The 17,569-nt window shown below is 45.9% G+C and overlaps 2 protein-coding genes across 6 annotated transcripts in view; one reads left to right on the forward strand and one right to left on the reverse strand.

Annotated features, from left to right (window-relative positions):
• The window catches only part of C13H10orf88 (chromosome 13 C10orf88 homolog), a 16,376-nt gene extending 753 nt beyond the window's left edge, over positions 1-15,623 (reverse strand). The window contains exons 1-5 of one of the 3 annotated variants that reach the window (XM_085851621.1): positions 15,387-15,623; positions 13,888-14,058; positions 3,172-3,247; positions 2,086-2,310; positions 1-114 (exon numbers count right to left, since the gene is read on the reverse strand). The exon at positions 1-114 is cut by the window's left edge and continues 239 nt beyond it. In XM_085851621.1, coding sequence (XP_085707747.1) covers positions 1-114; positions 2,086-2,310; positions 3,172-3,247; positions 13,888-14,058; positions 15,387-15,490 — 690 coding nt within the window. In that variant the 5' untranslated portion in view covers positions 15,491-15,623. Of the gene's footprint in view, positions 115-2,085; positions 2,311-3,171; positions 3,248-13,887; positions 14,059-15,370 lie in introns of all 3 variants that reach the window. The other 2 variants (XM_085851620.1, XM_085851622.1) reach the window with 2 other exon arrangements.
• Positions 15,624-16,811: 1,188 nt separating this feature from the next.
• Positions 16,812-17,569, forward strand: part of LOC147014040 (pseudouridylate synthase 7 homolog) — a 62,940-nt gene continuing 62,182 nt past the window's right edge. For 2 of the 3 annotated variants that reach the window (XM_085851612.1, XM_085851616.1), the window contains exon 1: positions 16,812-17,028. The gene's annotated coding sequence lies outside the window, so the exon portion shown is untranslated. Of the gene's footprint in view, positions 17,029-17,070; positions 17,358-17,569 lie in introns of those variants that run through there. The other variant, XM_085851613.1, reaches the window with a different exon arrangement.

Consider the following 17,569-nt stretch of genomic DNA (forward strand, 5'->3'; position numbering starts at 1 on the left):
TGGACAATGAGGAAGCGGGTTGGCTCCACGATTCAAGAGCATATGGAGTAACGACACACAGCTACTGTCAATGGAAGCAGCAGAGCTCAAGTCACTTGATCCTTGTGCTTGACCCTAAAAAAAAAAAAAAAGTAAAAAAACAAGATCAATTAAAGCTGGTAAACCAGTAATCCCGGGCTTCAAGGCGTACCTCCATTTTAACAAATTTCAACACTATCACCCTGTCACATGATATGGGTTTTCCGAGTTAGAAAGTTAGTTCAAGTCTGCAATGTGGCCCAGCTACGGGGTCCCTCATGTTATCTCAATGAAGGATTGAAAAGTCGATAGCAAAACATGATAGAGAAAGAAACTTCATGTTGGACAAATCGAGGCTGGACAAATTTTCAAGTCCCCAAAAAAGTCCAATAACTCCACATTTGCATATTAATATAAATGGCGAACTTATAGAACGTGAAAATATCTTCCAGAATTTCTGGTCACTTCTTGTCTATCTTCTTTGGTTTTCATTTTACGACATGTCAAAAATGGGTGATTTTAAACTTTGGGGGGCTCTGGGGCCTCACTGGGGTAAAATACAGACATAGCATAAACATATTTGGAGTCCCTTCTTCAAGGCCTATCAGAATCTGTCATTAAATTTTTTCAACTCTCATTTGCATATTTTGCATATTTAATGAGGCGAATCGGCATCATTTAAAATCATATAAATTAAATAACGATTTCGACCAAATTAACAAATTCACATTAGCATGGAACTTAGCAAATGTGTGCAAAAGATTGAGGCTGTCAGATTATCCCTTCTGGAGAAGAAGATGTTTTTAGGTTTTGGATAAAATCCAATATGGCCGCCATACCACGTGACCGACGTCATCAAAATTTTCAAAGTATAAACTTCAGGTGGAGAGTTATTAAAAGGATAAGTTTCATTGAATTTCATCCAAGCGTTGTTTTTATTTTATGACATTTAAAAAATGGGTCATTTTCAACTTTGGGGGGCTCTGGGGGCTCACTGGGGTCAAATACAGACATAGTATAAATATATTGGGAGTCCCCTGTTTATGTGCTATCTAAATTTGTCATTAAATTTTTTCAACTCTCATTTGCATATTTTGCATATTTAATGAGGCGAATCGGCATCATTTTAAATCATATTAATTATGTAACGATTTCGATTAAATTAACAAATTCACATTAGCATGGAACTTAGCAAATGTGTGCAAAGGATTGAGGCTGTCAGGTTATCCGTTTTTTTTTTTTTTTTTTTTTTTTTTTTGTATACCTTGGTCGAGGCTCGTATGAGAGCTAACACACAACTCACAGCAAGGAGGCATGAGACAAGAGGGGCGGGAGTGGAAGGGACAAATCATTGGGGAACAGACACAGGTGAACTGTGGAAGGGAGAGGGATGGGGATGGGACGGGGAACATGGCGAGGAGAAGATTAACATCACATTAACATCGAACTTAGCAAATGTGTGCAAAAGATTGAGGCCGTCAGATTATCCCTTCTGGAGAAGAAGATGTTTTTAGGTTTTGGATAAAATCCAATATGGCCGCCATACCACGTGACCTAAGTCATCAAATGTTTCATAGTATAAACTTCAGGTGGTGAGTAATAATCCTGTAAAGTTTCGTTGAATTTCATCCGACAGTTTTCCCTCCAGATCCGCCACAAAATCGGTCAGTAGAACATAAAAACGCCGTTAATAATAATAATACTAACGAATTCAATAGGGCTTCAGCCATGCTTGAAGCCCTAATTCTAAAGTAACTTCGTGGTGCTTCATCGGCACGGTGTGACGTCAAGCATGCAGTCATTTGGAATGGATGTGAAGATATCTGTCCTATTCATTTGTGTGCCAATAAATGTATCCCACAGCATCCTTTACAAGAGTATACCAATGACAACATACATCAAAAGTATCCGAAATTCCTATCTCATGGCAGAGCATTTTCTACCATTCATCCGGCATTTCGAGAAGAGATCCTGTGCCACCATCTCAACTACCAGATGAAACAACAGAATAGTAGACAAAAAGGCAGACACCCCATTAACCCTCCATCCTGGAAAAGTGCTGCTTACTCGCTGCTGCTGGCTTTGAAGCAACATGAGCAGCTTCTCTGCCTTTGGAGACAAAGAAATGGTTTCCACCATATCCTCCATTTTCCTCAGGTCAAAGCCAGATGTTCCCCTCCGGAAGTCACAAAGGTCTTTTTGAACCACGCCTGTCGTGTTGTTGTCCCTTTCTTTCATTCTCAAAACGAGGCTGTTAATAGTAACAGTGTTCTTTTTTGGCAGTGAAAGAAGCTGAAAACAACAACAACAACAAAATGAGTCACTTATTACACTGCAGGACAATCTGAGCAATGGACACTTGATTGTATGTGGAGGAGAGAACAAATACCATACAAAACACACACACACACACACACACACACACACACACACACACACACACACACACACACACACACACACACACACACACACACACACACACACACACACACACACACACACACACACCTTAAGTGTACGTTGTACAGTTTATTTCATTTACATGCATTTGTCCAATCATGTCATGTCTATGATGTTCGAGTTGTCAACTTCTACCTGGAACAATATTGCAACAGTAAAGACCCACACAAATGGAAATTTTGACTTCCACCCTACCCTCCCACCTGAAAGGGGCTGTACCACTGTGGATGCAATGTCCTCTGCTGGTTTGAGTAGGAATTTGGAATTAGGCCAGGGTGCCGGTGATGGCTTGCCTACTTCTTGTGAAAGACACTGTGGGATCTTTAACATCCCCCAACTAATGCCAAAAGATGGGACGCCCAGTTCAACGTCTTTCCAAGGGACGGCACACACATTGATGAATGACCCTGCCTGTGAAACACTGGGAAGACAGTCTATAGCAGGGGTGAGATTTGAGCCCAGGCAAGACAGCTTCGAGGCGAGTGTGCGTACCTCGAGGCCATCCTCCCAACCCAATGCTCCAATGAGAGCTTGTCATTTTAATTACATTGATTACAAGCTATATGCTAAGTTCATATGAATGTGATTTTTAAAAATAAAAAAAAGAATAAGAATGAATCAAGGGTGGTGGCACAAAGGCCCAGATATTGTGTGTGTATATGCTTGGCCTATTTGCCGGTAAATTTGCACCTTTAGCTCACAGGAGGACTGCGAGGTCTCAAGTTGCACATCAATGATGAACATCAGGTCTTCACCACCGGCAACACTAAGATGAATACAAAGATTATTGCAAGGGATTTTAGTCGTCTAATGACACATCACAACTTTGAAATGTTTACATTGTGTCCAAGTTGATTACACATCAAACGAGAATGGCATTCGGTAGAGCACATACGGACCAGGCTGAACAGTACATTTTGTATCCCACTGATGGGCTGGATCTGCATCCAGACCTGAACTATAATCCAATCAGCTTGTTCTTGTCAAACACCAAACCTGTCCACCACGTTTTGTCTGAACCAGTCCGCAATGTTTTGCGATGTCGAGCGACGTCGTTTTTGGTCCCATTTCTCAAAGGTGAAGAATCAACTGAAATTTCTAGTATCCGGATTCAGATCCAGATCTTCACTAAAATTTCAATCAAATCTTCCTTGTCACATGCCCAACATATCCACCAACTTTCGTCCGAATCCATCCACCACTTTTTAAGATATCGTGCTATATATCCTTTATGGCCACATCCCTCAATGGCGAAGAATCACTTAAAAAATGATACGAGTCAGATCTGGATCTGGATCTTCACCAAAATCTAATCAGTTCGTCCTAGTCACACACGCAACCTTCAAAGGTGAAAACAATCTCCTTCACCTTCGGTGGCAGAGGTAAAAATCCTCCCCTTATTTTGGCACTTCGCTTTGTCCAGAGATTGTCTTTTATGAACTTATCGATCGAACCACGGCATCCCGCATGGGAAACCGCACCCAAAATGGCGCCAAGCTGCTCTCAGCGGTCACATGCATTTGGTAATTTGTGAGGCAGTATTTGACGCCAGGGAGCACCAACCACCGTGCAGCTTCTTCTCATGAACGAATATGCCGAATGTACCTGTCTTGCATGAGGTCTGCTCACAACGATCGCACACCTTCCTCCTTGAATACACAACGGGATAACGCCGAATTCGCTGAGAGGTGCGCTCCTCTTCCTCTCTTTCTCATAATCGTAAAACTTCGTGACTCGGCTGAACAGGAATGGCTAGCGTCTTGCCCAGCATGCTGCAAATTCACCAGCATGAACACGAGAATCACGTAGCCATTTCGTTGTGCCAAGAGAGCAAAAACGAGATCCTCTTTCTCTCAACCATGTTCCTCCACCAACTCTCCGCTCTTCAACCATGCCATCCCCTCCACCCCCCCTCCCCATCTCTCACGTCACTGACCAATCATAAGTCTCGGGGACGTGACTTGCTGGTACGAAGCCGGGCAGGTGGGGCTTCTCGCCTGCTTGGACGTGTGGCTCTGTTATTAAAACCCGCCAAAGGAGAGGGTATTGCATTTGGGTCTGTTTGTTTGTCTGCACAGACCTTTCGTGTCTTTCTCCACAACTGCTTGTTGGATCAAGACAAAATTTTCACCATTGGTGCGACACTACTCCTGCAGAATGTTTTAATGATAATTATGACATCATAAGTCACGTGGTGTGGCAGCCATATTGGAACAAGGACAAATGTGTCCATGAGCAGCGTCCTAAAGATTTTGTCGGCTTAAAAAAATTTTTTTTTTTTTTTTAAAACAACAACTTCCAATATTTAGTCACGTGCCTTGATTAAGCCAATAGCGAAACGCGTCATAATGTCTTTACGTATTTACGAAATTACAATACAATAAATGGAATAATCTTTAAATAGTAACGTGAACTTTTCGAAACTTTAAAGCAAATGTCCAAATATATTTAAAAGTTCATGATAGACGCTCTCAAAAGGCACCGTCTATGTGAGGATGTGTACATGTGCTCAGTATTTAAGGAGATCCGGATCTCGTATATACAAGAGCCGAGTACGAGAGATTAAGGTTTTGTCTTCACAAGAACAAGAATAAGAACAAGAACAAGAACAAGAAGAAGAAGAAGAAGAACAACAACAACAACAACAACAACGCCGAGCCCTCTATGAGCAGCGTCTCACGTAGCGAACGCTGCTAAAAACGGAAAAACTTTGGACCTCTTGTGGTGAATTAACGTGAATCAAGGGACATGACGCGGGATCACATGTTGTGCGTCTCGCGTATAAGGGGAGGTCTCTGCGGCACGGGTGGATTGTCCCCGGGGCATTGCTATTGACATCGGCTGTCCACTTGATGCTCGTTAACTGAAGGTGCACATTGACTGGTGAGAATGGAGATTATATCGAACTCCGTGCTTACGCGGATTAGTCTGCAATGGTTAACTGCACATGTATACGTTTCTGCTTATGTACTCCTAGCTGAACCTGTATTTCCTGGTGTGTCCACAGAAGCGGCTCCAATCAAATGGAATAAAGCCTAAACTCTGAAGGTTCATCTCTCGCTCTCATTTCAATTTATTCCATTTGATTTTCTCGGCTCTCTCAACCAAAGATGGACAAGATCTACAAACCAGAGAGGTTCGACGCAGACCCAAACACGACTGACGCAGAAATGAAATGGTCACATTGGTTCTGCTCCTTCTCACACTATCTGACCATCATCGCGGAGGGAGCTGACAAATTTGCCGCTCTCGTGAATCATGTCTCGCCCGGCGTGTACAGGCTCTTCTCGGGGTGCGACACTTACGAAGCAGCGATTGACGTACTGCAGGCGCTCTACGTGAAGCCCAAGAACGAGGTATACATACGACATCTTCTCAACACACGCAAGCAAGCAGCCGGGGAGACAATCGATCAGTTCCTGCAAGCTCTGAATCAGCTGGGAAAAGACTGCAGCTTCCGGGCCGTACGCCGAGGAACACCGAAAGGAAGCGACACGGGAGGCATTCATCCAAGGACTCAGATCAGCCCACATACGGCAACGCTTACTAGAGAAAGCGCAACCCACTCTTGACAAGGTAGTCGATCAGGCTCGAGCGATGGATACGGCTCAGCAGCAATCTGAGTCATTTGGGACACCGATGCTGCTCATGAACGCTGCTACGATGGGAACCCAAGGAACCCCACTGGCACAGACACAGCCAGACATGAGGGATGGAGAAACACCCGAGGAGCCGGATACCCAGACCTCGTCAAACTCCTCAGCAACTGCTCCGGTCGGTAAATGCTTCTTTTGTGGGTACAAAAGGCATCCTCGTCAAAAATGTCCAGCCAGAGATGCCACATGCATGGTGCGACAAGAAAGGGCATTATGCCAGGGTATGTAAATCTACTCTAAGGAGGAATAAACCCACTTCTGCGGCTCTCTACTCGCAAAATAAATTGACTGCAGCCTCCCCGGGGAATCTATCCAAGGCTATCATCAACGTGCGAATTAACGGGCATATGGCTGAGGCACTGATTGATACCGGTAGCTCTGAAAGTTTCGTCAACAGCTCGCTAGTGAAGGGCAGGAAATGGGTAATCCACCCGACTGACAATACGGTATGCATGGCCGCCACCTCACTACAATCCCGCATACGAGGGTACTGCAATGTTGAATTGGACGTAAAAGGGTACACGCATCGGGATGTAAAGGTGCTGGTGCTTCGTGATTTGTGCGCAGACGTAATTCTGGGTCATAATGTCCTCAAGCAGCACACGAGCATCGAAATACCCTTTGGAGGAAGCAAGCCTCGTCTAATTTTAAATGCGCTGACCACCGCGGAGGTGACGTCCCCCCAGCTGTTCGCTAACTTGTCGCCGGTCTGCAAACCGATAGCGATCAAATCGCGGCGATATACCACTGCTGACATGAATTTCATCACTTCAGAAACCAAGCGATTACTGGAGGAGGGAATTATAGAACCGAGCGATTCGCCATGGCGCGCACAGGTGTTAGTAACCAGCAGTCAGAACCATAAGAGACGGATGGTTGTCGATTATTCCCAAACGGTCAATCGCTTCACCCAACTCGACGCCTACCCCCTGCCGCGCATAGATGAGATGGTCGAACGCGTGGCCAATTATAAGGTATTCAGTACCATCGACTTGCGAAGCGCCTATCATCAAATTCCCATCCGAGAGGAAGACAAACCGTACACTGCATTCCAGGCAGGGCGGCGCCTCTACCAGTTCAGAAGGATACCATTCGGTGTCACGAATGGAGTAGCTTGCTTCCAACGGGTTATGGACGACATCATCTCAGATGAAAACCTCGAAGACACTTTTGTTTACGTGGATAATGTCACAGTGTGCGGTAGGGATCAGAGGGAACATGATAGGAATCTGGACAGATTCTTGAGCATTGCTGGAAAATATAATCTGACTCTCAACTACGAGAAATGCGTATTCTCGGCAAGGTCAATTGACCTTCTCGGCTACACGATAGCCGACGGCACAGTTAAGCCTGATCCTGAGCGATTGCGCCCGCTCCGTGAGCTTCCACCACCTCAGGACTTGCAGACAATGCGCCGGGTGATCGGGATGTTCGCTTACTATGCAAGATGGATTTCGCAATACTCCGAGAAAATACATCCCCTAGTGCATTGCAAAAACTTTCCACCAGATGCCGCTGTCGTGAAAGCTTTCCACGATCTCAAGGATGATATCAGTAAGTCCGTGGTTTTATCGATCGACAGCTCGGTGCCCTTCGTGGTGGAGACCGACGCTTCAAATCACGCCATAGCTGCAACACTTAATCAGTCTGGGCGGCCGGTCGCTTTCTTCTCGAGAACTCTCTCTAGAAGCGAGCAGAGACACTCGGCAATAGAGAAGGAGGCGTACGCCATCGTCGAAGCGCTGCGTAAATGGAGACATTATTTACTGGGAAACCACTTCACGCTCGTTACGGACCAACGATCCGTGGCTTTCATGTTTGATGGGAAAAATAGCAGGGAAAATTAAGAATGAAAAAATTATGAGATGGCGGATAGACCTAGCCTGCTACAGGTACGACATTGTTTACCGGCTTCGGGAAGGAAAACCCTGCTGCAGATACCTTCTCCCGGGTCTACAGTTCGGCAACAATCAGTCAGGCTTTGCAAGACCTCCATGTGTCTCTGTGCCACCCAGGGGTAACCAGGATGGCACATTTCGTACAGACAAAATCTTCCCTATTCTGTTGAAGATATTAAACAAATGAATGCTTCATGCCCTGTTTGTGCTGAACTAAAACCCAGATTCTTTGGCGCGGCATCTGGCAGACTGATCAAGGCTACTTCCCCCTTCGAGAGACTAAACATCGACTTCAAAGGGCCCCTGCCCACCGAGACAGACAACAGATACATATTCACCGTTGTTGATGAATATTCAAGGTTCCCTTTCGCGTTTCCGTGCTCGGATATGACCTCGGGCACTGTCGTAAAATGTCTCTCTGACGTCTTCGCTATGTTTGGGAGACCTTCGTACATACATTCAGACAGAGGGCCGTGTTTCATGTCGGCCGGGCTAAAACAATTCCTATTAGAGCACGGCATAGCAACTTGTCGAACGACGGGTTACAACCCACAGGGAAACGGGCAGGTGGAAAGGTATAATGGAGTTATTTGGAAAGCCATAACTCTGGCGCTGAAATCGAGAGGACTGGGCCCCGAGCGATGGGAGGTTGCTCTTCTGACGCAATGAATTCCATACGCTCTTTGCTCTGCACGTCCACAAATGCCACTCCTCACGAACGTATGTTTACTCACCAACGACGTTATGTTGACAGTCAAACGGTGCCCAACTGGCTGACCCACCCCGGTACAGTGTTCATGAAACGCCCGGTACGGCAAAGCAAGTATGAACCGCTGGTGGAGGGGGTCGAACTCATTGACACTAATCCAGAGTATGCTCATGTCAGGCTCCCGGATGGCAGGGAGACCACTGTGTCGGTTCGCCATCTGGCTCCCGCCGGTACTCCTCCCGCCGGTACACCACCTCCTGGCTCTCCTCCTTCTGACATTTCCCCCCCAGGAACTCCGCCAGGCGACGGGGCTGCCGTGTTCCCCCGAGAGCGATCGAGAGTCATCCCCGGCACAAGTCGAGGCTCACCAAGAGGATCGGGAGTCTCCCTCAAGTGAAACTGCCGTTTACTCCCGGAGAGGTCGACGAATAAGGCCCCCTCGACGACTCCAATCTGTAAAGGGGATTATCGGCATTCTCGCTGCTCATGCTCCTATATGCCCATTATATCATATATCGATGCTCATTTCCATGCTCCTACAACTCAAAATAATCACTGCTTGGCATGTATGCTTCTGTAGATCAATTAGTCCGCGTTGCTTGAAATGTATACTCCTATAGTGCTAAAGCAATCATGGTGTGTAAGATGGGCCCCTAGTTACATTTTAAAGGTGAGGAGAATGTGGTGGTGCGTGAATCAAGGGACATGACGCGGGATCACATGTTGTGCGTCTCGCGTATAAGGGGAGGTCTCTGCGGCACGGGTGGATTGTCCCCGGGGCATTGCTATTGACATCGGCTGTCCACTTGATGCTCGTTAACTGAAGGTGCACATTGACTGGTGAGAATGGAGATTATATCGAACTCCGTGCTTACGCGGATTAGTCTGCAATGGTTAACTGCACATGTATACGTTTCTGCGTATGTACTCCTAGCTGAACCTGTATTTCCTGGTGTGTCCACAGAAGCGGCTCCAATCAAATGGAATAAAGCCTAAACTCTGAAGGTTCATCTCTCGCTCTCATTTCACCTCTATCTCAAACCGCACAAAGGAAAAAATTGAAACTTCGCACATAGTACTCCTCATGGGAAACGAGTGATTTTTTTTTTTTAAGGATGTCATCAGTGCCCTCATTGTGACGTCATAATTGCATATGTAGAACGCCACATCCAATCAGTAGAAAAAATTTTGAGGGTCATCTAGGGATTAAATGGTCCACAGAAAAGAAAAATTCATGACATCATCGGTCACGCGATTCGGCAGCCATATTGTTTTTTTGTTTTTTTTAAACCTTCAAAAATTTTCTCTGAAGTGGCTGAACAGATCGAGGCAAAACTTTTCACCCAAGACCACCTGTCCATGTGGAACAAAAGGTTCACATTTAATGTCATTGGTCACATGGTTTGGCAGCCATATTGAATTTACACTAAAACCTCAAAAAAATCTGCATCTCCAGAACAGCTGGACAAATAGAGGGGAACTTCACACAAATGTTCCCCAAGCCGTGGGTGAACAAGTATGTTAAGGAATGATTGAGAGGTCACATGGTTTGGCAGCCATATTGGATTGAGTAAAATATTAAATAATGTTTTCTCTTGAACCGCCTCATAAATCGATGTGAAACTTCACATTTATGATCTTGCAGAGATCGGGAATACAGGTTTAAAATTTCAAATTGAGCAGATGCATGGTCTGGCAGCCAAAATTATTTAATTGTTGAGATGTATACTTTTCTTTCCGTTTTTTTTTTTTTAATAAGGCTCACTTGGCTGTGCCTGGATGGGTTTGGGGGTGGAGGAGTGGCAGCTGAAATACAAATCCCAACCAGGTTCCTTCTGATGACTTCATCTTTGATTTTTTTCTTGTTCGGGTTCCTTCTGATTACTCCAATGCAGGACTGTACCTATTGGTTCACGAGAAAAATAAGTGACCACTATATTCGTTATTGTTGTCTGTCTGTGTCTGTGTGTCTGTGTGTCTGTCTGTCTGTCCTGAGCAGAGCTCCGTGGGTTTTGATCCGATCCTGACAATTTTGGTGGGAGGTTTATATCATGATCTAGTTGTGTTTTCCTGAAAATGGGCGTGGTACGCCCAATATGGGTGGAGCTACGCCCAAAAAAACGTGTTTTTAGGGGGTAGCCTATTTCAATTTGCATCTTCTCCGAGGGGGTTTGTCGAATCTGGCAGGGGTTTTGGTATTTGGTTAGCCCAATGGCACCTGCATAGCCCCACGGAGCTCGATTTTTCATTTTCGTCCCAAGGTCAAGGTCACAAGGTCACAAACTTAGATAATTGAAAATTGTGTTTTTAGGGGTAGCCAATTTCAATTTGCATCTTCTCCGAGGGGGTTTGTCGAATCTGGCAGGGGTTTCGGTATTCAGTTAGCCCAATGGCACCTGCATAGCCCCACGGAGCTCGATTTTTCATTTTCGTCCCAAGGTCAAGGTCACAAGGTCACAAACTTAGATAGTTGCAAATTGTGTTTTTAGGGGGTAGCCGATTTCAATTTGCATCTTCTCCGAGGGGGTTTGTCGAATCTGGCAGGGGTTTCGGTATTCAGTTAGCCCAATGGCACCTGCATAGCCCCATGGAGCTCGATTTTTCTTTTTCGTCCCAAGGTCAAGGTCACGAACTTCGAAAATTGTGAATTTTGACATAAAAAAAATTTCTTCTCCGAGGGGTTTGTCGAATCTGGCAGGGGTTTTCGGTATTTGGTCAGCCCAATGGCACCTGCATAGCCCCACGGAGCTCGATTTTTAATTTTCGTCCCAAGGTCAAGGTCACAAGGTCACAAACTTAGAAAATTTCGAATTTTGACATAAACTTCATACGACCGCCCAAACTTTGAGAGCTAAGATGACAATATTTTTATGCATAATTTGAGGTCATTCCCCACCTAAAGTCTTGAAACCATTTTGCTCTATCTCGAACACCTTGCCCGTGGCACCCCCTTCAAGTTTGTTTTTACGCTGATTTCATCAAAGTATGGATAATCCGATGAGTGTGAAATGCCATATAGCCTATGACGTTATATTGTTCCTGGAATGTTCCAGAGAAAGTTTTGCACCAAAGGTCATAATCCTTGACCAGTGACCTTTAAAGGTGAAATTTTCAAAGTTGTGGGAATCGAACCGGGTTTTCGACCTTCTTCGACAAACTAACTCCAATAAGCTATAGCACATATCCTGTTTCCTTATTTTAATGTCCACAACATTGTTTTGTGACCTTTAAAGGTTATGCAAAGGTCAAATTTTTAAAGTTGTTGAACGAAACCGAGTTTTCGACATTTTGCAGCTCATAACCTGTCACTCGTACCACATCAGGTCAGGTATGGGAGCATGTGCCAGAACAGCGCGTCGCTGCATCCACTTTCCGTCGGTACTCCAGGGGCCTCCGTCTGGCCATCCCCCAGGCAGATGCCAGGCCCATCCCCATCTCCTCGAGATGATGGTCAACCTGCTGCAACCACGAGGCACGTGGTCGGCCCACTCGCCTCCTCCACTCACGAGACTCCCCCGCTGAGAGAATCTGGTGAGCAGGATCAGCATCAGGAAAACGAGCCACATGTCCATACAGCCGCAACTGATGCTCACGGACTATGCAGGTAACAAATCTCATCCGAGTCTCTCTCAGCAACCGCTCGTTGGACACAAAATCCAACCAGCGATAGCCAAGGATTCTCCGAAGAGACCTGGTACCAAAGGAATTAAGTCTCCGTCTCAGATCCTTGGTCAGAGTCCAAGTCTCGCATCCATAGAGCAAGACTGGAAGTACCAAGGACCTGAACACTCGGACTTTCGTCCTCCTGCATAGGTACTTGCAGCGCCACACCCCATGATCCAGTGAATCCATGACTCCCCAGGCTCGACCCAGACGTCTTTTGACCTCTGACTCACAGCCAGCAGAGACATGAATATTTCTGCCAAGGTCAGTGAATCTCTCCACGACCTCAACATCCTCACCACAAACAGACACAGACAGGACAGCAGCATCCAAGATGTCACCGAAAGCCTGGATCTTAGTTTTGACCCAGGAAACCCGTAATCCCAGCGGCTCAGACTCCTCATTCAGCACCTCGAGGGCCCCCAAAAGGATATCTAAAGTCTCCGCAAAGATGACTGCATCATCTGCAAAATCAAGGTCCGAGATCTTGACATTCTCAAACGATGCACCGCAGCTTGATCTCTCCGACATCCTCCCTAAAATCCAGTCCATACAAGTGCTGAAAAGTGTGGGGGCCAGTACACACCCCTGACGAACTCCAGTAACAACTGGAAATAAGTCAGAGATGGTACCACCACACTTCACAGCACTCTCAGTACCAGAGTAAAGTTCAGACATCAGATCAATCAGTTTTGGTGGCACCCCACGAAGACCAAGAATCTTCCAGAGGACATCCCGATTTACTGAATCGAACGCTTTACAGAGATCAACATAGGCTGCAAGCAGCCCCTGCCGAAACTCTCGTCTGCATTCGGTGAGGACACTAAGAGCAAGGATGTTGATCATTTTTATAACTTGGTCAAACATTAGCACATTATCTCTTCCTTGACTTCTGAAACAATCTACATCGTCAAATACCGCTCGTGAACCATCGTCGTCTTCAGACTTGTTTGGTCTTGAATTTGATTTGAATTGAATTTACTTTAATCCCATTCTAAATTCAATTGAATAATAATAATAATTAAAAAAATACATCATGGGTCAGGGTCAGGTCTGGATCAAAGCGGGACGTCTTGGTACCCGGTCATCACTGCCAGTATTTATAAAGTGGCAGTTCTAATTATGTCTCTTATTAATTACGCAACACACCAGTTCACAAAATACACCACACAAAAGCAGTCCTGGTGAGGGTCTGAAATCTGATTGCCCTTTTTCTTCTTGTTCTTTTTCTTGTTGTTATAAGAACGTAATTATTTTATTGCTGGCTTGTAAATGCAAAAACGTATGAAAAGGTCACATAACTTAAGCTCAAAGTTTCCCTATTTAAATTACAGAGATGTCTCCTACACGTCCACAGATCGAGCAACTCTATACAATCTTAACTTTGTTATGAAATTCCTCCATCTATCCCCACAACCATAATAAGATGTATATTCGTTGATATCCACATAATTTGGAATGCCAGGCTTAAGATACCCACCAACTCCGTGTTCCTCGGTTAGTGGACAGGTACTCATGGTTCACGTAAAGCTCTACAATTCTTGCCTCACTGACCAGCGAGATCCCCATGATGTCTCCCTTGTCGGAGTGCAGGCTGAGGATGCAGCCAGAGGACGTGGCACTACTTGGCTGGTGCAGCGTCACCGGTTTGCTGTAGATGACAGGAAAGTGCATTCATCATTCAAGAGAAAGTTCTAGGGGATAACATACATCCTGATATACATCCTTTAAAAATAAAAAAAAATCCTATTTTATCCATATATACATCCTGATACCTTTACTCCCAGCCTTGCTTTCTCTGGTAGCATCAAACCCCCTCTTCGGTCCTCGCCTTAACTCATGGAAGGCTAACTTTCTCCATACTCATAATCACAATCTATATTCTACGTAGCATTCATCCCGATTGCACCGTTCCTCTTCCGAAATACCACCTAAGTAATCTTTCTGTGTACATTCAGGTAGATGAAAAGCTCTTGTGCAGCTTTAAGTTTAAATTTAAAACATTACAGATTCTAACCAACCACTGTGGGCTGGAACCCCAGCAATCCATATGACCCTCTACAGAAAGCCTGGTGTTGGCTCAGTGGTTAGGGTGGCGCGTGGTGGCTTGGGATCCTCGGGCCCTGAGTTCAAGCCCCGTCGGCCGCTGAATTAATACACGAGGAGGTTGACTCAGCCTGTCATCCTTCCGAAGTCGGCGAAATGAGTACCAGTTCCAGTGTGTGTACCGGTCGAGGGGCACTGCATCAGCAGTGTGTGTACCAGAAATGATAGCTACCCCAGCAGCTAAGCTGCCATATGACCACCACCCACCCTCGACAGAAATCTGTCATTTTTGACAAACACGATGCAGAGCATTTAATATGTTCATCAGAGATAAGGCGGTGAACTGTTAGGAGTCTTTGATCCGTCCTGGGGGTTTTTCTTTTGTCACCTGTCCCAACTTCAAGCAGCTTCCCGCTCACAAATCATACAGGGTCAAATAAGCTGATGAGTTTACCAGGTCCCATCAGGCAAGCAACCAGGTCCCATCTCCACCGTCGAGGTCTTCAGTTCCTGTGAATCACAGTTCGTTACCCTGCAGCACCTGGGAGAATAGCCCAGCCCCTACAGGCATGTACGTTCGACTTTGAGCTGTCTAGCCTGGGTTCAAATCTCGGCCCAGCTATAAACAGTCGTCCTGGTGTTTCACAACAAGAGCGAGGCATCAGCAACGTGTGCAACGTCCATCGTCTGCACATTAAGCCGGACGTCCCGTCTGCCGGCATAAGTCGGTGGACGTTAAAGATCCCACGGTGTTCCTTCGCGAAGAACTCATCTTCGGAACCCTGAACAAATGTATATCCCGACTAATGCTGTACGACATGTACGATCTGTACGAGTCCCACAGCCGTAAATGAAAGCAAACGGAAGGACGTACAGTGTACGATTCCACGAACGAACGGACACGTGTGGAAACCAACCATATCCCGTGAGAACCTGTTTGGTGCGTGCTCCACGTGGCCAGGGGTCGTGCTCAGCGCGTCCACCAGACGGTCACCCGGCGCGACCTCCCACGAGGACATCACGGACGGCGTGGCCATAACGACTGAGTCGGATGGCGGGATGTAATAGCGATACGACTAATTAAATATAAAAACGACGCAGTGAGAGGTAAAGGGGGGAAAAAAAAAATACATTTTAAACAGACTATGAAATCATTAAAGCGACGACGAACAAAAGGCTTCGTTTTTAACTTGTCGTGAAAATTATTTAAAAAAAAAAATATATATATATATAATAAAGAGGGTGCCCAGCCAAGCTTACATGTACATCAAACATGATACTCAAGAATTGTCTCCTTTTGGAGCTTTTGTTTGATGCTTCATATCAATGATAAAAATGCAAGTTCGTTGTTGCATTTGAATTGGTGGATTTGTGGTGTGATGGGACGATTTATTTATTTTTAAACCATGACTCGTCATCCTTGTGCGGTATTGCCATTCAGCACACAATCCTACGTGTGCAACTTGCCTGGGGGGTACGGCACACAACAGTGCACTCTTTTAGAACTACTATACTGGCAAGGACCAGCAGAACATCCGTGCAATGTAACACGTGACTTCAAGTCTTCAACTCTCCTCCCCTCCCAAACCCCAAGTCTTCAACTCTCCTCCCTCCCAAACCCCAAGTCCTCAACTCTCCCCCTCCCAAACCCCAAGTCCTCACCTCTCCCCCCTTCCAAACCCCAAGTCCTCAACTCTCCCCCTCCCAAACCCCAAGTCCTCACCTCTCCCCCTTCCAAACCCCAAGTCCTCAACTCTCCCCCTCCCATACCCCAAGTCCTCAACTCTCCCCTCCCAAACCCCAAGTCCTCACCTCTCCCCCTCCCAAACCCCAAGACCTCACCTCTCCCCCTCCCAAACCCCAAGTCCTCACCTCTCCCCCTCCCAAACCCCAAGTCCTCAACTCTACCCCCTTCCAAACCCCAAGTCCTCAACTCTCCCCCTCCCAAACCCCAAGTCCTCACCTCTCCCCCCCCTCCCAAACCCCAAGTCCTCAACTCTACCCCCTTCCAAACCCCAAGTCCTCAACTCTCCGCCCTTCCCATACCCCAAGTCCTCACCGTCCCCCTTCCAACCATAAGGTGTCACCCTACTGCCTACCGGGTCCTCCTGGCGAGATAGGGTCCCCGAAGATTGGGAACACCTCTGTACAGGCGACCCAGATTTCACCATTTCCACTGTACAAGAGATATGGGGATCAGTTGGTTCGGTCTACCGGATATACTCTGCCGCGTGAACCAGAAGCTCCCTCAATTCTGACTTGTCGGCTCCTGCCGAAAAGTTTGGCTGAGTGGCGTAAATAGAGCCTCCCACTCTGAAAACGCCAAATTTAAAAGAAGAAGAAGAGGAAGTGGTCGAGGAGAAGAAGAAGTGGTCGAGGAAGAAGTAGAAGTAGAAGAAGAAGAGGAAGTGGTCGAGGAAGAATAAGAAAAAGAAGTGCTCGAGGAAAAAGAAGAAGAAGAAGAAGAGGTAGTGATCGAGGAAGAAGAAGAAGAAGAAGAAGAAGAAGAAGAAGAATAATAATAATAATAAGAAGAAGAAGACACGTCGTGCTCTTAACTGCATGAGACGATCGGGTACGTTTTGAAGCTTGTCGTGTTCTTCCATATATCGAAAACTTAAAAGAATCGTTACTAGAACAAGAAAGAAAGAATAAAAAAAATAAGAAGGAAGGAACTGCTGCACGGGGTGCTTCGTTATCGCTCGGTTTTCATCATTTTAAAGACCATGAAACAGAGATTGCCGAAGGCACGTGGTGAGAAATATGTCGGCCTCTGTTTACACGCTTATTCACTTCTGAGCGTCACAAAATTTTCATCTCCGTTACATTCCAGTAAAAGGAGAAGAAGAAGAAGGTTTGTCTTATTTCCAGTCACGACTCGTCATGGAGTAGCTTGGACAAAAGGTACCCACCGGAAGTGAGGAAGGAATGAAATTTGTGTTATAATTTGTACAAGAAGCGGGTCGGTTTTCATTGATTTATTAATCTGGGAGCCCACGGGGTGAGTTCCATTACCAATCAGCTTGTGAGCGCTCGCCGAGTGGCTTAAGCACTGGACAAGCATTCCCACGGAACGGATGGCTTGGCAAGTGCTCGCAAGCTGCTTGGTAATGGAA

The sequence above is a fragment of the Eptatretus burgeri genome, chromosome 13 (assembly GCF_056783735.1).
Source record: "Eptatretus burgeri isolate ZD-2024b chromosome 13, Ebu_testis_v1, whole genome shotgun sequence".
Taxonomy (NCBI): domain Eukaryota; kingdom Metazoa; phylum Chordata; class Myxini; order Myxiniformes; family Myxinidae; genus Eptatretus; species Eptatretus burgeri.